This window comes from Scyliorhinus canicula, chromosome 5 (assembly GCF_902713615.1).
Source record: "Scyliorhinus canicula chromosome 5, sScyCan1.1, whole genome shotgun sequence".
Classification (NCBI taxonomy): domain Eukaryota; kingdom Metazoa; phylum Chordata; class Chondrichthyes; order Carcharhiniformes; family Scyliorhinidae; genus Scyliorhinus; species Scyliorhinus canicula.
In genome coordinates this window covers 32,112,101-32,132,458 of record NC_052150.1, presented here as the reverse complement: position 1 = coordinate 32,132,458, position 20,358 = coordinate 32,112,101, and the positions used below count along the sequence as shown (strand labels likewise).

Here is a 20,358-nt window from a genome sequence, read left to right as displayed (position 1 = left end):
TTTCAGGCAGCGGACCTTATCGTTTCTGCTCCGCACTTCCGATGCCCCTCCAAAACAGTCAGTCTCCAGCGGCCATGGCCATTGGTGACTGTCTCCCAGTTGTCAATGTCAATGCCCATCATTTTCATAACTCGCTTGCAGCTGTTCTTGTAGCGGATGTGGGAATGCCCAGTGATCATGACCCTGTGGTCAATTCACCGTATCAAAGGTCTTTCCCAATGAACATCGTTGAGCTAGTGCAGATGTTGCTGACTTAGCAATAAGTATATGCTGATGGAATTAGCATGCTCCAGGACCTTTGAGGGGTGACCTTGGCCTGCCAAGATTTTATTTATTTATTTGATTTATTGTCACGTGTACCGATATACAGTGAAAAGTATTGTTCTGGGTATAGTCCAGGCAGATCGTTCCATACATGAAAAAAAAACATAGGACATACATGAATACACAATGTAAATACATAGGTACAGGTATTGGGTGAGCATACAGAGTGTAGTACTACTCAGTAGAAAAGATGTGTGAAGAGATCAGTTCAGTCCATAAGAGGGTCATTCAGGAGTCTGGTAACAGCAGGGAAGAAGCTGATTTTGAACCTGTTAATGCGAGTAAGAGTTTTGTATCTCCTCCCCGATAGAAGAAGTTGGAAGCGAGAATAACCCGGGTGAGGGGGGTTTTTGATTATGTTGCCCGGTTTCCCAAAACTGCCGGAGGTGTACACAGATTCAATGGATGGAAGGCGAGTTTGTGTGATGGACTGGGCTGTGTTCATGACTTTCTGAAGTTTCTTACAGTCTTGCGCCGAGCAGTTGCCATACCAGGCTGTGAAGCAGCCAGATAGGTTGCTTTCTATGGTGCATTTGTAAAAATTGATAAGAGTCAATGTGGACATGCAAAATTTCCTTAGTATTCGTAGGAAGTATAGGCGCTGTTGTGCTTTCTTGGTCGTAGCATCAACATGGGTGGACCAGGACAGATTGTGCACAAGAGATGTCAAGGTTACATCTGAGACCGTGAAAGGGGAAACTGTTCAGCCTTTCCTCCTGCCTCGCATATATTGTCCAGGTCTCAATATTTTAGAGGACGTAAGCTTGGTGGAACGATTTGCTGTTCTCAGTCAGGCTGCTATTGTTCTACACTCTTAAACAGCTTGGACATAACAGCTACAGCTTTTGCAATGTGCATGTTGATTTTTGCTTTAAGTGACAGATTGCTGGTGATTGTGCAGCTTAGATATGTGAAGCGAACAACCATGTCCTGCATCACATTGGCAATGCTGTTAGATGGTAATGTGGTAAGATCTTGGACCATGACATTTGTCTTCCTGAAGTGATGGTCAAACCAGACTCTTTATAGGTTTATTGTTGTGGGTGTTCCTCAGTATGGAATGTTAGTGCAGCATCATCAGCATAGAGTGACTCTCTGATGAGGATTTGCAATATCTTTATCTTGGATCGCAGGTGAACAAGGCTGAATAGCTTTCCATAAGTTCTGGTATTAGTAGAGAAATGGTGCTGGGAAAACTGAAGGGATCGAAGGCGGATAAATCCCCAGGGCCTGAGAATCTGCATCCCAGAGTGCTTAAGGAGGTGGCTCTGGAAATAGTGGATGCATTGGTGCTCATCTTCCGGGATTCTATAGACTCTGGAACTCTCCCTGCAGATTGGAGGGTAGCTCACGTCACTCCGATATTCAAAAAGGGAGGTAGAAAGAAAGTAGGGAATTATAGTCCAGTCAGCCTAACATCGGTAGGGGGGAAAATGCTTGAATCCATTATCAAGGACTTTATAGCTGAACATTTGGAAAGCAGTGGTAGGGTCAGTCAGAGATAGCATGGATTTATGAAGGGAAAATCATGCTTGACAAATCTGTTGGAATTCTTTGAAGTGGTAACCAGTACAGTGGCAAGGGGGAGCCAGTCAATGTGGTATATTTGGACTTTCAGAAGGCGTTTGACAAAGTCCCACATAAGAGATTATTGTGCAAAATGAAAGCGCATGGAATTGGGGGAAATGTATTGAGGTGGATAGAAAACTGGTTGGCAGAGAAGAAACAAAGAGTAGGGATTAATGGGTCCTTTTCAAATGGTCAGGCAATAACCAATGGGGTACCGCAGGGATCGGTGCTGGGACCCCAGCTATTCACAATATATATTAATGATTTGGATGAGGGAACAAAATGTAACATTTCAAAGTTTGCAGATGATACCAAATTAGGTGGGAGGGTGAATTGTGACGAGGATGCAGGGATCCTACAGCAAGATCTGGACAAGTTGGGCGAATGGGCAAACCAATGGCAGATGCAGTATAATTTGGATAAGTGTGAGATTATTCATTTTGGAAGCAAAATCAGGAAGGCAGGTTACTACCTGAATGGTTGTAAATTGGGAGAGGGGAGTGTGCAGCGGGACCTGGGTGTCCTTGTGCATCATTTGCTGAAGGTAAGCATGCAGGTGCAGCAGGCGGTAAAGAAGGCTAATGGTATGTTGGCCTTCATTGCAAGAGGTTTCATGTATAGAAGCAGGAATGTGTTGCTGCAATTGTACAGGGCCTTGGTGAGGCCACACTTGGAGTATTGTGTGCAGTTTTGGTCTCCTTCTCTGAGGCAGGATGTTCTTGCTCTCGAGGGAGTGCAGCGAAGGTTTACCAGACTGATTCCAGGGATGGCGGGACTGTCATATGAGGAGAGTTGACTAGGTTGGGATTGTTCTCACTGGAGTTCAGAAGAATGAGGGGGGAATCTCATAGAGACTTATAAAATTCTAACAGGACTAGACAGGGTAGATGCATGGAAGATGTTACCAATGATGGGTGTGTCCAAAACCAGGGGTCACAGCCTGAGGATTCAGGGTAAACCATTTCGGACAGAGATAAGGAGATACTTCTTCACACAAAGAGTGGTGAGCCTGTGGAATTCATTACCACAGGACGTAGTTGATGCTAAAACTTTGAATATATTCAAGAGGCGGCTGGATATCGCACTTGGGGAGAATGGGATCAAAGGCTATGGGGAGAAAACAGGATTAGGCTATTGAGTTGGATGATCAGCCATTATCGTGATGAATGGCGGAGCAGTCTGGAAGGGCCAAAAGGCCACCTCCTGCTCCTATCTTCTATGTATCTATGTAAGTAGGCACCCTCTGTAGATGACATGAAGGCATATGACAGCAGGAAAGAAAGGAATATACCAGGATGTCAGTGCCAGAACACAACTCTGTTTGACCTCACTGTGGATCTCAAAGGTTTTGGATGTTGCACTGTCACAGCTGACCTTATCCGTCATGTTGACATGGAAAGAGGAAATCACACTGAGCAGTTTCAGCAGGCAGCCAATTTTCTGAAGCTGCTTTAATAGACCCTGCTCACATAGTTGAACACCTTGATGAGACTGATGAAGACAATATATAGTGGGTTCCTTTATTCACTGCATTTCTCTTGCAGCTGCTGGACTGAGAAGATCATGTCAATTGTTGATCTTCCAGTTTTGAAACCACACTGGGATTTGGGAATGATGCATTCTGCCAGGATCTGCAATCTGACAAGGGCAACACCAGAAAATGCTCAGCAGGGCGATGCCTTGATAGTTTTTGTAATCACTGCAGTTACATTTGTTCTTGCACATGGCGACAATCTATGCATCCCACATATTCTGAAGCACTGCCCCCTCCCTCCCTCCAGCAGATGCAGTGACGTTTGCGCAGATGCTGCTGGAGCGCCAGACTCCTCTGCATGATGAGTTCAGGTGGTATAGCATCTGTACCCGGAGCTTTGCCTATGGCAAGCGAATCAATAGCTTTGCTCAACTCTGACATGCTGAGTTCATGACAGACAGGCTTTCTATTGTGTCCAGAGCAGTGATAGGCAACCTAGACTAGTGAGTGGGCCACATGAATTGGCCCTCCTTCATCTCAGTCTGATTGAAATTGGAATGTTCACTAACCATGACCCTGTGAATAAGATTGAATAAAACTGATAGATGCCGAATATTTCAGAATGAGTTATAGAAACTGCTTAATCATTCATATATTAATAGAACTGTCACCAAGCTCAAATGGTGAAAAACAAAATAAATAGTCATGCTTTAATTTGATGCAAATGGGGCGCACGGCTCTCATCGCCAAGGTGCACACCTCACATCACATGCCTTTGCTTTATATGCGCATCACTTCAGCCATACCGGTCGGAAGAAATACGGAAGAAAAATGTTTTTTCTTTCAGTGATGTGCTCTCGGAGAACCTGTGTTCTGTAGGGAAAGGTTCTCCATGTTCAGCCTGTCGAGCTCCATGTCAGTCACAGTTGTCTTGCATGTGTTATCGGCCAGCTGCAAGTTTTCTCTTAGTCCTGTGCACATGGTCCTCATGTTCCTACTTGCCAGTGGAAGAATTGACATCTCTTGGTTTGTTGATTTAATTTGTTTGCCTGGTGCACGGATTCCATCCAGCAAGGGCTCTGAGCTCCAAACACCTATTGAAGTAGTTGGGTCATGGCAGGTCTGCACCTTACTAGTCAGGGCTGCGACTTGAGGTGTGTGGTGGCTGACCAGTGGGACATGATGGCCAGTTCCATCATCGGAGACAGCCCATAGCATCCATTTTCTATGTGAACTGAGTTGTGCTTATCACTCATAACTGCTGCCTCCTGTGTTGTCTTAATGCTCTACTGTGAGACTGGAGAGTCCTCTCCAGGGTGTGATGCTGGGAAACATTTATAGAGATTCTGGGCTTCCCATATGTCAGGGTTGGTGCAGGCTCGATGGGCTGAATGGCCTCCTTCTGCATTGTAGGGATTCCATGAATTCAGTTTTGCAGCAATAAAAGTCTTTCTGTTCCCCAAAAATGCTTTGGCACTGACATTCTATACTGACTCTTTCTATTTTATTCAAATATAGTGTGTGTAATTCTAGCTACATTTGTGCGGAGTCTGCACGTTCTCCCCGTGTCTGCGTGGGTTTCCTCTGGGTGCTCAGATTTCCTCCAGTGTCCACAAAGGTTGGGTGGGGTTACTGGGTTACGGGGATAGTGTGGAGGCATGTGCTTAGGTGGGATGCTCTTTCCAAGATCCGGTGCACACTCGATGGGCCGAATGGCCTCCTTCTGCACTGTAAATTCTATTCTATGATTTGGGAGCATTCCAACTCTCTTACAATGATGCAGTTTGAAACTTCTTATGCCTGTCAAAAATGGATTAGAAATTATTCTCATAGCAATCTAGAGATCAAACATGTGGAGGACAAGCATGTTGAGGATTGAAGTCTGGCCTATGTAGATTGTCATTGAGCATTTGGGGCAGGTTTAGCACAGTGGGCTAAACAGCTGGCTTGTAATGCAGAACAAGGCCTGCAGCGCGGGTTCAATTCCCATACCAGCCTCCCCGAACAGGCGCCGGAATGTGGCGACTAGGGCTTTTCACAGTAACTTAATTGAAGCCGACTTGTGACAATAAGCAATTATTGTTATTATTTCCTTGCTTCTCCTGAAACTCCAAACTGGAAGGAATCTGAGGCGTTGAACGGTAGGGGAGGGGATTCTGACTTGCTGGTTGCCGAATGACCTGCATTGCTTCTTTTCAGGAAGGCCCGCTGAGCCACAAGCCACTCAAGGCAGTGGCGAGGCCAACAGCGGGCCCTCCCCCAGAACCAAGACACAAGGGCTGGAAGTCCCACCGTCTGAGAGCTGGCAGTTCTTGTGCTGAGGGGAGGCCATGGCTGTTGTGGGAAGGGCAGCCACAGGGTCCAGCATCGTGCAGCAATCTAGGCCACAAATATGTAATGTTGGGGTTTGTGGTTCATGGGGTGAGAGTCACAGGGACAGGGGCACAGGGTGGTCAGGAGCAAGAGCAGGAGGGTGGTTCTCAGTGCTCCCCCCTCCTCTGATGATCACTCTCCTGATCAGACACTGAATGCATTTGATTGATGAACCAGCTCCGCCGGAGGTGAAAAACTGGCTACACAGTTTAGGCCCACCTGATGTTGGGTTAACAGCAGTGCTGGTGGGATGAGACCCTTCAGTGGTCATTAATTGGCCACTTAAGGGACTCATTAGGCAGGGGGGGTGGGTAGGTCGACCATGGGCATTCCTGGCCAGAACCTAATTTGGACGTAGGTGGGAAGGTAACGGGGTACATGTACTCCAGCATCCCACCGAATTACATGTCCTTCCCGCCTCCAAACTCGCCACCAGCGAGAGAAAAGATTATGCTCAATAGATCTGAATCTACGCATATGAACTACTTAAACATTGTACCTGCACTATCAGTCACTCCACTTGATCAGAACTGTCCTCGTTTTCTAAATAATACTGCTGAGAATTTGGACAGTTGTCTGTGATCTGACAAGAAATGCAATCAGAAGTAGTGTTTTTTTTTGGGATGCCAGGGACTCAGAAGTCGGGAGTAGAGTGCCCATAAAGAATGCTTGGATCCCATTAGGAACAGGAGTGGGCCATTCAGCCTCTCGGGCCTGCCCGCCATTTAATGAGATCATGGCTCATCAGTGGCCGAACTTTGGGATCAATAATCAGATCCCAGCAGGAATAAATAATCAGATCCTAGCAGGAGTCAATACTTGGATACCAGCAGGAATCAATGTTTGGATACCAGCAGGAATAAATAATCAGATCCTAGCAGGAATCAACAATTGGATCCCAGCAGGAATCAACAATTGGATACCAGCAGGAATAAATATGTGGATCCTAGCAAAAGTCAATACTTGGATCCCAGCAGGAATCAATACTTGGATCCCAACAGGAATCAATGCTTAGATCCCAGCAGAAGTCAGGCATCAATACTTGTATCCCAGCAGAAATCAATACTTGTATGACAGCAGGAGTCAGTACTTGGATGTCAGCAGGAGTCAGTACTTGGATGACAGCAGGAGTCAGTACTTGGATGACAGCAGGAGTCAGTCCTTGGATGACAGCAGGAGTCAGTACTTGGATGACAGCAGGAGTCAGTATTTGGATGTCAGCAGGAGTCAGTACTTGGATGTCAGCAGGAGTCAGTATTTGGATGTCAGCAGGAGTCAGTACTTGGATGACAGCAGGAGTCAGTCCTTGGATGTCAGCAGGAGTCAGTACTTGGATGACAGCAGGAGTCAGTCCTTGGATCTCAGCAAGAGTTAATTCTTGGATCTGAACAGGAATCAATGCTTGGTTCTCAGCAGGAGTCAATACTTGGATCCCAGCAGGAGTCAATACTTGGATCCCAGCAGGAGTCAATACTTGGATGACAGCAGCAGGCAATGCAGGAGAAATAACTACAATGAACAGTGTGAAACTTTCTTTGAACTTTCACACATTCTTGGAAAACAACACCTTAACCGCTACATACCTTTTTCAGTCTCAATTTCAAAGAATCACAGAAAATACAGTGCAGAGGAGGCCACTCAGCCCATCGAGTTTGCACCGACGCATGAAAGACACTTGACCTGCCTACCTAATCCCATTTACCAGCCCTTGGCCCATAGGCTTGAGTGCTATGACGTGCCATGTGCTCATCCCGGTACTTTTGAAAGGATGTGAGGCAACCAGTCGCTACCACCCTCCCAGACAGTGCATTCCAGACTGTCACCACCCTCTGGGTAGACGTTTTTCCTCAAGTACCCCTTAAACCTCCTGCCCTTCACCTTGAACTTGTGTCCCTTCGTAACTGACCCTTCAACAGCTGCTTCCTATCCACCTGTCCATGCTCCTCATAATGTTGTACGCCTCAATCAGGTCACCCCCTCGTTCTTCTCTGCTTCAGAGAAAACAACCCAAGCCTATCAAACCTCTCTTCATAACTTAAATGTTCCATCCCAGGCAACATCCTGGTGAATCTCCTTTGCACCCCCTCCAGTGTAATCCCATCCTTCTTCTAATGTTGGCGACCAGAATTGCACATAGTAATCCAGCTGTGGCCTTACCAAGGCTCTATACTACTCCAACATGACCTCCCTGCTTTTGTAATCTAAACCTCGATGAATAAAGGCAAGTGTCCCATATGCCTTTTTCACCACCCTATTAACCTACCCTTCTGCCTTCAGAGATCTATGGACAAACATGTCAAGGAGCCTTTGTTCCTCGGAACTTCCCATTGTCAGGCCATTCATTGAATACTTTTTTGTCAAATTACTCCTTCCAAAGTGTTTCATCTCACACATCTCAGGGTTAATTTCCATCTGCCACTTTTCTGCCCATTTGACCATCCCGTCTATATCTTCCTGTAACCCAAGACTTTCAACCTCAGTGTTAACCACCGGGCCAATCTTTGTATCATTTGCAAATTTACTGATCCTGCCCTCCATAGTCATCTATGTCATTTATATAAATAACAAACAATAGGGGACACAGCACAGATCTCTGTGCTACACCACTGGACACTGGCTTCCAGTCACTAAAGCAGTGTCATCACACTCTGTCTCCTACAACTAAACCAATTTTGAATCCGCCGTGTCAAGTTACCCTGTATCCCATGTGTATTATCTTAGAATTTACAGTGCAGAAGGAGGCCATTCAGCCCATCGAGTCTGCATCGGCTCTTGGAAAGAGCACCCTACCCTAGGTCAACACCTCCACCCTATCCCCATAACCCAGTAACCCCACCCAACACTAAAGGCAATTTTGGACACTAAGGGCAATTTATCATGGCCAATCCACCTATCCTTCTTTATAAGTCTCTCAGGTGGGACCTTGTCAAAGGCTTTGCTGAAATCCATGTAAACTACATCAACTGCACTATCCTCACCTACACACCTGGTCACACGCTCAAAAATGTGTTAGGCATGACCTCCCTCTGACAAAGCAATGCTGACTATTCTTGATCAAACCTTGCCTCTCCAAGTGGAGATAGATTCTCTTCTTTAGAATTTTCTCTAATAGTTTTCCTATCACTTACCTGAGACTCACTGGTCAGAGGTTGTTATCTCTACAACCTTTCTTAAATAGTGGAACCACATTAGCTATTCTCCAGTCCTCTGGCACCTCCCCCATGGCCAGAGGGGAATTCAAAATTTGCCTCAGAGCCCCTGCAATCTCCTCCCTTGCCTCCCATAGCATCCTGGGACACAATTGACCCAGATCTGGAGATTTATCCACTTTTAAGCCTGCCAACACCTCCCAATATTTTGTCACTCTCTATGACAATTTGCTCAAGGATCTTACAGTCTCTCTCCAAGTTCCATATCTACCTCCTCATTCTCTTGGGTGAAGACAAATGTGAAGTATTTGTTCAACACCCTACCAATGTCCTCTGGCTCCACCCACAGATTTCCCCCTTGGTCCTTACTCTTTCCCTGGTTTCCCACTTCCCACTAATATACATATGGAATATCTTGGGACTTTCCCTACTTTTACCAGCCAGAACTTTCTCATATCCCCATTTTGCTTTCTTAATTGCTTTAGATTCATAGAGAAGTTAGAGCACAGAAGGAGGCCATTTGGCCCATCTCGTCCATGCCAGCCCGACACCAAGGTGCCCTTTCTAATCCCATCTTCCTGCTCCCGGTCCATAGCCCTGTAGCTTAGAGCATGTATAGTAGAGATCCAGGAACTTATTAAAAGGGTTTAGGGTCTCTGCTTCCACCACCAGCTTGGGCAGCGAATTACAGACCACCCACTACCATCTGCGTGAGAAATAATTTCCTCATGTTCCCTCTACACCTTCTGCCGCTTATCTTGAATCTATATCCACTGGTTCTAGAATTCTCCACCAAGGAAACAATTTTATCCTGTCCACCCTATGCAATCCCCTCATCATTTTGTTCACCTCAATTAAGTCACCCCTCAGCCTTCATTGTTCCAAATAACCCCAACCTATCCAATCTCTCCTTGTACCCACACTTTTCTAGCCCTGGCAACATTCTTGCAAACCTCCCCTACACTCTCTCCAGAGCAATGTGTGTGTCACGTGGCGACCAGGACTGCACACAGTACTCCAGTTGTGGCGTCACCAGTGGTTTGCACAATTATAACATTATATCCTTACTTTTATATTCTATACCTCTTCCAAAGAAGGAGAGCATTCCATATGCTTTCGTAACAACCTTGTCTACTTGAACTGCAGCCTTTACCTTTGGCTTTGCTAAGCTCTATCCTGCACTTTCTGTACTCACTAATGCCTCTGTTGATTTGCCCCCTTTGTTTGCTAAAAGCCTCTTTTCCTTCTCACCATATCCTGAATGTTTCTGATCATTCATGGTTTTCTGGGCTTGTTACTCCTTCCTACTACCTGAGAGGGAACATCTTGGGCCTGTATCCTCCCCATTTCCTTTTTGAACACCCCCCATTGCTCTTCTGTAGATTTCCACATAAGTAACTCTTCCCAGTTTAATTTGGCCAGATCTTGCCTTATTTTACTGAAATCCACTCTCACTCAATTCTAAATCTTTTTTGCAACTTATCTACTTCTTTGTCCATAACAAAGTTAAATTGTATCGTGTTGTGGTCGCAATCAATGTGGCTGTCCCTTTTTTATTCCTAAATTCTAGTTTCATTTGATGCCCCTACTGGATATCATCTCTACATACTGCAGTAACTGACTCCTTAATTAATAGTGCAATGCCTCCTTCTCTTTTACCCCCTCTGTCACACCTGAAGATTCTATATTCCAGGATGTTGAGCTGCCAATCCTGCCCCTCCCTCAACCACGTCTCCGCCATGGCTACTATATCACAATTCCATGTGTCAATCCTCACCCTTAACTCATCCGTTTTACCTGTAATACTCCTGATATTAAAGTAGAGGCCATCCAGTCTTGTCTTACTCCCTTGAAACATATTCCCTCTGACTTAATTGCTTTTCTGTGTTATGTTGTGTCCCTATTGTGCTAACAGTCTACATCCCCTTCCCCAGCCAAATTAGTTTAATCTCCTCCCAATAACACTTGCAAACCTACCAGCAAGGATGTTAATCCCGCTCTGGTTCAAATGTAGATAGTCCCCTCTTGTACAGTTCCCACCTTCCCCAGAAACGGTCTCAGTGGTTCAGGAATCTAAAACCCTCCCTCCTGCATCAGCTCTTCAGCCACACATTCATCTGTGCTATTCTCCTATTTCTGTACTTCCTAGCACGTGGCACTGGGAGTAATCCAGAGGTTACAACCTGAGAGGTCCTGTTTTTTAATCTACTGCCTAACTCCCTGAATTCTTGATGCAAGACCTCATGCCTCTTTCTACCTATGTCATTGGTACCAACATGTACCATGACCTCTCCCTCATCACCCAACCCCTTCAGGATGCCCTGCAACTGTTCAGTGATATCCGGGCATTGGCACCAGCGAGGCATCTCACTATCCTGGAGTCATGTTGACGTCCATAGTAGCACCTACCTGTTCCCCTGACTTTTGAATCCCCTATTACTATTGTTCTTCCTCTTTTCCCCCCCATCCTGTGCAGACAGGCTGCTTGTGGTGCCAAAGCTTGGCTCTGTCCACACTCCCTGGAGGAACTAGCCTCCTCAGCCACCAAAATGGAATACCAATTTGCCAGCATGGGCTACATAAAATCATGTAAATTATAATCAAAATCATGTTCCTTAACTAATGCTTTGTGCTTTATTTTTTAATATACAAAATTGCACTTTCAACTTGTTCCAAACTCTGACAAAGAATTGGTTCCAATGCGGCAGGCTGAAATAACTCTTGAAAAAAAACCAAAGGGAGATATTAGAAAATATTTCAACACAGACATGGAATTCCCTACCAGAAACAACGGGCTAAATCTTGTGGAGGTGATGGGGTCTAGGTCATCAGCTGAAGAGCTGGCGAGATCCCCACGTCGGAGATTTGCCAGGAGTGGGCAAATGAATGGCAGACGGGGAGAACTTGCAGACTTCCCACAGACAATGACCCAAGCCGGGAATCCAGGTCCCTGGTGGTGTGCTGCACCAGTGCTAACCACTGTGACACCGTGCCAATTGATGTCAGTGGGCTCCGATTTCCAGTTTATTAATGGGCCGCCATTTAAAACAGGGAGACACTCTGATCGCCCATCTCAGGACCCCTACCCAAGATGGCAGCTGCTGCAGCACCACTGAACTGACCCACTGCCATTTTCAAGCACCCTCTTTAATTTGAGCGGAATAAACTAAAACTGACCCTATTGATTTTAATGAGCTAAGGTTTCCAGAAAAATGCCTATTTTAGTTTAAAAAGTAGACAATCCTGTAGATGATGCAGTTATCTCCAAAGCGATCTGCAAGTTCAGTCCAGTTGGACTCTTCATTTATCCTTACCTTCAATGTATTCTTGGTAGGCTTCGAGGACACCTGTCACTCCCTGCCATTTTGATCTCTGATCCATTTCATCCTGGCTGTCCAATTCCTCAGCCTGAGGGTTAACTTGTCTGCTCTGATCCAATCTGTCAAGCACTTGCTGTTTCGGTACATCACACAGCGCTGAACTCTGAGCCGGTGAGCTGCAAAGCATGTCACTCTGCCAACCACCCACTGAAAAGTTAATGAACAAAATGATATTTCAGTTAACAGATACATGCGTGGTGGATATCAGTTACAACGCCATTGTAGTTTGCGGACAGCATATTTGGCAAAGGATACAAAGCATTTATTCGTCATGCAGCTATTTCCTGTTGATCCCAACTCAACCACAAAGGCAAAATGTAATGTTTGAATTTAAAGTTTTCAGTTATTAGCAACAGGGAAACACTCTTCTGTCACCCGTTTACTGTTAGCTTCAAGCTGCTTCCTATTTCTCACCAAGTTAACTTCCACCACATCATGCTATCGTATAAACCCTGCACAAATTCAGTTACTTTATCCCGTACATAGAATGTAACAAATGGATTTCTATGTTTTGCATAATATCAGTGTTTTCTGAAGAAAGGGTCCTATTTAAATACATTGGTGACAAAATTAATTCAAGCTGTTTTTGAGTCTGTTCGTGCGTGTTTTCAGACTTTTGTATCTCCTGCCCGATGGAAGAAGTTGCAAGAGTGAGTAAGCCGGGTGGGAGGGGTCTTTGATTATGCTGCCCACTTTCCCCAGGGATGTGTAGATGGAGTCAAATGATGGGAGGCCGGTTCGTATGATGGACTGGGCTGTGTTCACGACTCTCTGAAGTTTCTTGGGTTCTTGGGCCGAGCAGTTGCCATACCAGGCTGTGATGCAGCCAGATAGGATGCTTTCTATGGTGCATCTGTAAAAGTTGGCAAGAGTTAATGTGGACATGCCGAATTTCCTTAGTTTCCTCAGGAAGTATAAACGCTGTTGTGCTTTCTTGGTGGTAGTGTTGACGTGGGTGGACTAGGACAGATTGTTTGAGATGTGGACCCCATGGAATTTGAAATTGCTAACCATCTCCAACTTGGACCCGTTGATGCTGACAGGGGTGTATACAGAACTTTGCTTCCTGAAGCCAATGACCAGCTCTTTAGTTTTGCTGGCATTGAGAGATAGATTATGGTCGCCGCACTAGGTTCTCTATCTCCCTCCTGTATTTCGCAATCCGGTCCACTATGATCGTATCTTCAGCAAACTTGTAGATGGAGTTGGAACTAAATTTTGCAATGCAGTCATGTGTGTGTGTACAGGGAGTATAGTAGGGGGCTAAGTTTGCAGCCTTGTGGGGCCCTGGTATTGAGGAAGTGTTGTTTATTCTTACCGATTGTGGTCTGTGGGTCAGAAAGTCGAGGATCAAGTTGCAGAGTGTGGAGCCAAGTCCCAGGTTTTGGTGCTTTGATATGAACTTGGCTGGGATTATGTTGTTGAAGACGGAAGCGGAGCTTCTCTGACTTTTCGGCGCAAATCCGTGGGCGTTTCTCACGGCGCTGGTGCTAGCCCCTCACCGGTACCAGAATCAGTGAGGGGTTCGCGCCAATTTTCCTGTCGTGAAACTCCCGCGGATGCTCCGTTCATGCCGACATTTAGCCTCAGGAATGCAGAACACAGCCTCATGTAATTTTCTGAGCGGAGAGCCTCTATCGTCTCTTTTTTAAAACCAGCCCGCTCAATCAGCATTAGTGGGGACTACAAACTTACGATTAATCAAGGAGCCCAGATTTGCCGGATGGAAGACCTTTATGCGAAGTTGGCGGAGGGTCACACATACATGAAACTTGACTTAAGTCACACTTATCTAAAATTGGAACTGGACAAGGATTCCCGGAAGTTCGTGACCATTAATAAGCATAAACGAAGGACTTTTTCATAACACCGAGTTCCCTTTGGTATCTCTTCCGTCTGTGCAATATTTCAAATCACAATGAAAAATCTACTTCAATGCATCCCACGGTTGTGGTCTACCTAGATGAGGTTTAAGTGACAGGAACCTCAAATGAAGCGCACCTATCCAGCTTAGAAGTTCTAAGAAGATTCAGAGGCGCTTGTTGAATCGTTCAGGTTGAAGTGAGAGAAATGTACATTCTAGGCCAGCGGCGACATATACTTAGGATTCAAAGTGGACCCTAAAGGCCTGCATGCTCTTGAGGACAGGGTGAGGGCCATAAAGGAAGTCCCAGTGCCAAAGAATTTCACAGAGTTAAAATCATTTTTAGGGAGGCTAATGACTATGGTCCGTTCATCCCCAATTGCACAACAACGTTGGTGCCACTACACCTCCTTTTAAAGAAGCACAAGCACTGGCATTGGAAAGAACCACAGGAACAGGCCTTTCACTACGTTAAACATGCCCTACAATCGTCCAGCTTGTTGGTTCATCTAAGCAAACAAATCATCTTGACCTGCGATGCTTCAACTTATTGTAATGGTGTGGTCCTGTCCCATGGGATGGAGGATGGCTCAGAGAGGCCCATGGCCTTTGTCTCCCGAACTCTCACCGACATAGAATGGAAGTATGCACAGGCTGAAAAGGAAGGTTTTGCTGTAACTTACGGTATCCAGAAATTCCACCACATGTATGGCTGCCGTTCACGATGGTAACAGCCTACAAGCCACTGCTGGGACTCCTCCGTGAGGACAAACCAATTCCTCCGATCACTTCCGCCAGGGTATAACAGTGGGCTTTGTCGTTGGTGGCCTGTAACTATATTTACCAGCAGCTGCCAGGAACACAGATCTCAAATACAAATGCCGAGTCGGCTTCCGCTTCCCCAAAATCTGGCATCACCACGTGTCCTACAGGAGACTGCACTGGTGTTAAACTTTCTCGACATCCTGCCAGTCGCGAACGGCCACCTGAAGAACTAAACTCAACGCGATCCAGTCTTTTCAAAGGTGAAGCGAATGGCCTGAGCGGGCGGCACCATGACCAGTTATATCAGCTTAGGTCCCACCTCATCGGAAAAGATGAACTCAGTTGTGAGGTCGGAGTTTTACTCTGGGGTTCCAGGGTGGTGGTACCACCCCTAGCAAGAGAGCCGTTGCTGCAGGAGTTGCACAGGGCACGTCCTGGCCAAATAAAGATGAAAATGTTCGGCAGGAGCTACATAAGGGGTCTATCAGTGATCAGGATATTGAGCACCGAGTGCACTAATGTGATTCCTGTCAGACATAGCAAACCATGCCACCCATGGCCCACCTGCATCTATGTGGACCCCGACCATGGGAAAAATGCACGGGGTCCTGGGAGCAGGGTCCCAGGCAGTGTGCTCACGGGAGTCATAGAGTGAAGAGGTTGCATATTGATTTTGTAGGTGCTTTCCTGGGAAGAACGTTCTTGATACTAGTGACATCCACTCCAAGTTGTTGGGTGTTCAGGAGATTGGGACAACAACCTCAGTAGCCACCATGGACACTCTGCGACGTATCTTCATTATCCACGGCCTCTCTGAAGTATTGATGATCGTCAATGGCACCGCGTTTACCACGGAGGAATTTCAACACTTCATCAAAACAAACAGCATCCACCGCATTCGAACATCCCCATACCAGCTGGCCTTGAACAGACTAGTAGAGAGAGCAGTTCGGAAATGCAAGTCTGCAATGAGGAAACAACCTAACAGACCGTTATGCCTCAAGTTCGCCAACTTCCTTCTCTTGCATAATATCATCACGGAGTCATGCTGGCAGAGCTACCAATGGGCCATTGCTTCCGGATTCACATAGATCTCGTTTTCCCCAATTTGGAGGGGGGGTGGAGGTGCAATCGCCCTCCCAAAAGAAGCAGTATGACTGGGTAAGGAATCAGATGATTTAAAATTGGCGACCTGGTCTATGTAAGAAACTTTGCATCTGGCCCACTGTGGTTATGTAACAACATAAGAACTAGCAGTAGGAGTAAACAATTGAGCCTCTCAAGCCTGCTCCACCGTTCAATGTGATCATGGCTGATCTCATCTCCGCCTCAACTCCACTTTTCTGCCCGTTCTCCATTACATGGCAGAATTGTGACAAAGTCTGCCCTGGTCTGATACATGGTGGACTTTCAAGGCAGGCGAGTGCAGAAGCACGTAGACCATGTAAGGAACTGAGAAGCCACAATCCCAATGGCTGAACAGATGGAACCAGCAGGCATCACCTGTGTCCCCATGACAGAACCGGAACATATGGAACTGGCGAGTTCCGTAGAGGCCCCACTGACGACTCCAGAGGGACTCCAGTACTGATCGAGTCCTCAAGGCAACCTCTTGCTGTTTGCAACAACACTACCCCGCTGGGGGTCTGAGGTGGTCCACCAGGCCTAAGAGATCTCCTGAAAGATTAACCCTATGAAGGATCATTATGGACACGCTCTTTTATTGTCTCAAATTTTCCCTATACATAGTTGACTGTAAAGGACCCTTGTTGTATAGTTGTATATATGTTTCCTGAGGGACTTGATGGAAATGTGATTGCCTGGTTCCTTTAAGGGCTGATCCCCCTCGGTCCACATTTCCGGCTAGAGGCCAATGATACGTGAGCATGTGAAACCCGACCGTGGGGAAAACGCGTGGGGACGTGAGGGGCCGGCAGTGGGGCCTCTACGGAACTCCCCCGTTCCATCTGTTCCGGCTCTGTCGTGGGGGCACAGGTGATGCCTGCTGGTTCCACCTATTGAGCAGTTTGTGCGGACCTGGGAGTCGTAGAGTGAAGACCTGTTTCAGAGACCTCTGTGCCTGTGTATAGTTAACCTTTCTCTTGGTCTTAATAAACCCCTTTTAATTATACAAGAAGCTTTTGGAGTATTGCCTCAAGCCACCACATAACGCATGACACAAATTAGAATTTAAATATTAATATGATGGTGTTAAATTTAACTTGGTGTTAATAACTACTCGGGATACTCAAGACTCGGGCTTGTGATTTGTTCCAACTAATAATATGGCATATTTGATACAGATCGCACAATTTTGTGCGCGAAGTGTGGAAACTCTTGAGTTTGCTACTGAATGTTATGCAGCAACAAATTTAGTTCTACCATTAAACAAAAGAATTAAGCTGCCTCACCCAGCTCATTTGAACTAATTTCCTGATGCATGATTGTAGAGAGGGACTGATGGCAGTCACACAATTTGCCAGGCTGCCAGGAGGATGCCCACCAAGAGGAAAGAAAATGTGTGTCGGGTTTGGGGGGGGGGGGGGGGGGGGGGGGGGGGGGGGGGCATAAATAACAGACCTTACAAATAGGATTGTTCATCTTGACTTGCTGCATTACCTTTGAGCTGATCCGATTCCAGTTTGTTTTTAGTGCTCTGTAACAAAGACTTGTGGAACTTCAGCAAAAAGTCGTCCAGCAGTTTGATTTTACCATTCGTGTCACTTATCATCCCAGACTGTTTAGCCTCATCACTGGAACCACTGCTAGGATCTGCTGCTCCAGCTTGTCAGATTTGTTCTCATTTACACTGCTTGTGTGATCCTTTGACACAGTCTCCGGTGCATCTGGTGGCAGCAGTGGCCTGCCACACTCTGCCTGCGGCTGGGCTGGCAGGTCCTCCCGAGAGTGAGCATTTGGATTGCTGTCAGGTGGGAGCGTCGAGAGACGGCTGACTTCAGCTACACCTGTCACGCCAGGAGCATCTGCAAATAAGAAACACATCATCTGTTCATTTTCTGATGTCTCTATAAACACTCGCTTTCCTTGGTGCAAATACCCTGACAGCAGCATTACTCACATCTCCTGTCGAGAGTATCATCTGGGGGCCAGTCCCGTTGCTTTGAATACTTGATTGAACAGCTGAGCCTAAACCAAAGCTGACATAAAATCCAGCACGGGTGCCTGCAGGGGTCAGCTCAGCAGTTATGACAAAGCTTTGCTGGATGCTGTCAATGAAAGCCAAGTTGAAATGATCTCCTTTAAGGATGATCAAAGGCCACATGTATTTTATGCCTCAGGTGAAATTCTGCACCTTGCCTCTTTGGGCTCAGGTTGGCTCAGAGTTCCGGTATCTCATCAAAAATTCCCCAAACCTCAGTGATTACAGAAACAAAATCATGTTTAACATGCACAGCTTGGGGACCTGCCTCACTATGGTAGGGCCTCCAGATTTAAAGAATAATTCAATCCACTCCTCAGTAATAATGTAATAATGTTTGCATAGACTAGGGAAAGATCTCTTTAATTGGCGGCAACTTCTAGTTGGCTTCCTCTTGGCTGGTCAGATCACCCAATTAAAGCAGTGGAAAAATCAACAACATTAGCTGTGCTCCTTGTTGATCAGCCCTCAACATGTTCCCTGAACACAGGCACTAAACACCTGGGGACAAGAAAGATATCAGCAACCCGCACCAATCTATTTCTACCATTAATCTCCTTCGGTCGGAAATATAATGATGACCAGCTTGTCACATCTGATAATTGTCTCCTACATGTCTTTTAATTTTAGATGCATGTTTGGCTATTGCAGGAAAGTCGCACAGTCCCCACTGATCTGATATTTCCAGTAAAGAAAATCAGATGGGGTCTACAACAGGCAGCTTATCCAATTACGCTCATCTAGATAACTAGCCAAGGTATATAACAGGATTATAATATATATTACAGGCAGATACAATAAAGCTAGCCTTCCTCCATCCGAGATCCCTTGCTGAAGTTAAAAGTTACACCTATCACCTTTGCTTCTAAAATTAAATAGTAAAAAAGAACGGCCATAAATTTAAGGATGAATTTCAAGTGATCGCAGTAGAGACCAGCAACTTTTTTCCTGAAGTAGAAGAAATTACAAATCCAGTTATTTACTAAAAGAATGAAGCATTTGAATCAGAATTTCTTACAATACAAACAAAGGAAACATTAAATATTGGCAGGGATTTTCCAGCTCCACTGGTGGCCAATGGCAAGTTGTCTGTTTTGTGTTCTTTGTTTTTGTTCTTTCAGGATGGTGAAGATTGTAGTGTTAACAAAGAACAGCAGCAGTGTTTAATAAACAAAGCTAATTTAATACACTATACTGAATTAGATTCGAACAGATTAACAATTAGTTAAATGAAGATTACACTACACATCTACACTATTAACTATACTATTAGTTCAACTATCTCACAACTACTCTGTCTTTACTTCTCTTGCTCTCTCCTACTCTCTCCCGAACAAGCACAGCAGTGTGGCGATTAGGGGATTGTCACAGTGACTTCATTGCAGTGTTAATGTAAGCCTACTTACAATAATAAAGATTATATATTATAAGTCAAGGAGGCATGTGTATTTATATGGTTGCTCTATAGCTCCATCTAGTGACTAGAGTAGTAACATTACATTAACCCTTTATTAACCCTACAATATCCACATGTTGTGACAGTCTCCCCTGCCAAAAATAACACCATGGAATGGGATGCAGACGATACAAGCCTGGCCTGTCAAGCCTTTCCTCATAAGACAATTCGCCAATTCCAGGTAGGAGTCCAATAAATCTTCTCTGAACTGCTTCCAACACATTTGCATCCTTCCTTAAATAAGGAGACCAATGGTGTACACAGTGTTCCGGACGTGGTCTCACCAGTGCCCTGTAAAACTGAACCATAACCTCCCTAATTTTGTAATCAATTCCCCTCACTGTAAACAATAACATTCTATTTGCTTTGCTAATTATTCGCTGAAACAAAGAGATGGTTCCCACCTGAGCACAGAGTTGGGTCCTTGTTGGACTGAGCTGAATGTGAAGCTTGTGGATCTTCTTGAGGAGTGCATTTTCTTTCACTTTTACTTAGGAGCTTCAACAAAGTATCTTCAATATCTGCAATGTAATAGTTCAACTTTACTATGTTGTTACTGTTTATGGTTTAAACAATGAAATAGAAGCAGAAACTTTTCATCAAGCCACATCCTGATAAGACAAATATGATGTGAATCTTGGATGATTAAATTACTTTTGAATTTGGCAGTGTCGTGATTAAATGCTGCATCACGGCAATTTATTCTTTGACCTTGCCATTTACACTTGACTCACTACAGTCCTTTCCCCCCTTTCTCCTCACAATTCCACCCATTATTATCCTTCCTCCTTTAATTTTTTTTATCCTGTAATTCAATTTGCACTCTTCAATTTCTTCCTCTCCT

The 20,358-nt window shown here is 45.4% G+C and overlaps 1 protein-coding gene across 1 annotated transcript in view; it reads right to left on the bottom strand.

Moving 5' to 3' along the window:
* The window catches only part of LOC119965894 (genetic suppressor element 1-like), a 212,530-nt gene that overhangs the window by 8,979 nt on the left and 183,193 nt on the right, over nt 1-20,358 (bottom strand). The window contains 4 exon segments of the mRNA XM_038796865.1: nt 12,204-12,416; nt 17,518-17,682; nt 17,685-17,882; nt 19,919-20,035. Coding sequence (XP_038652793.1) covers nt 12,204-12,416; nt 17,518-17,682; nt 17,685-17,882; nt 19,919-20,035 — 693 coding nt within the window.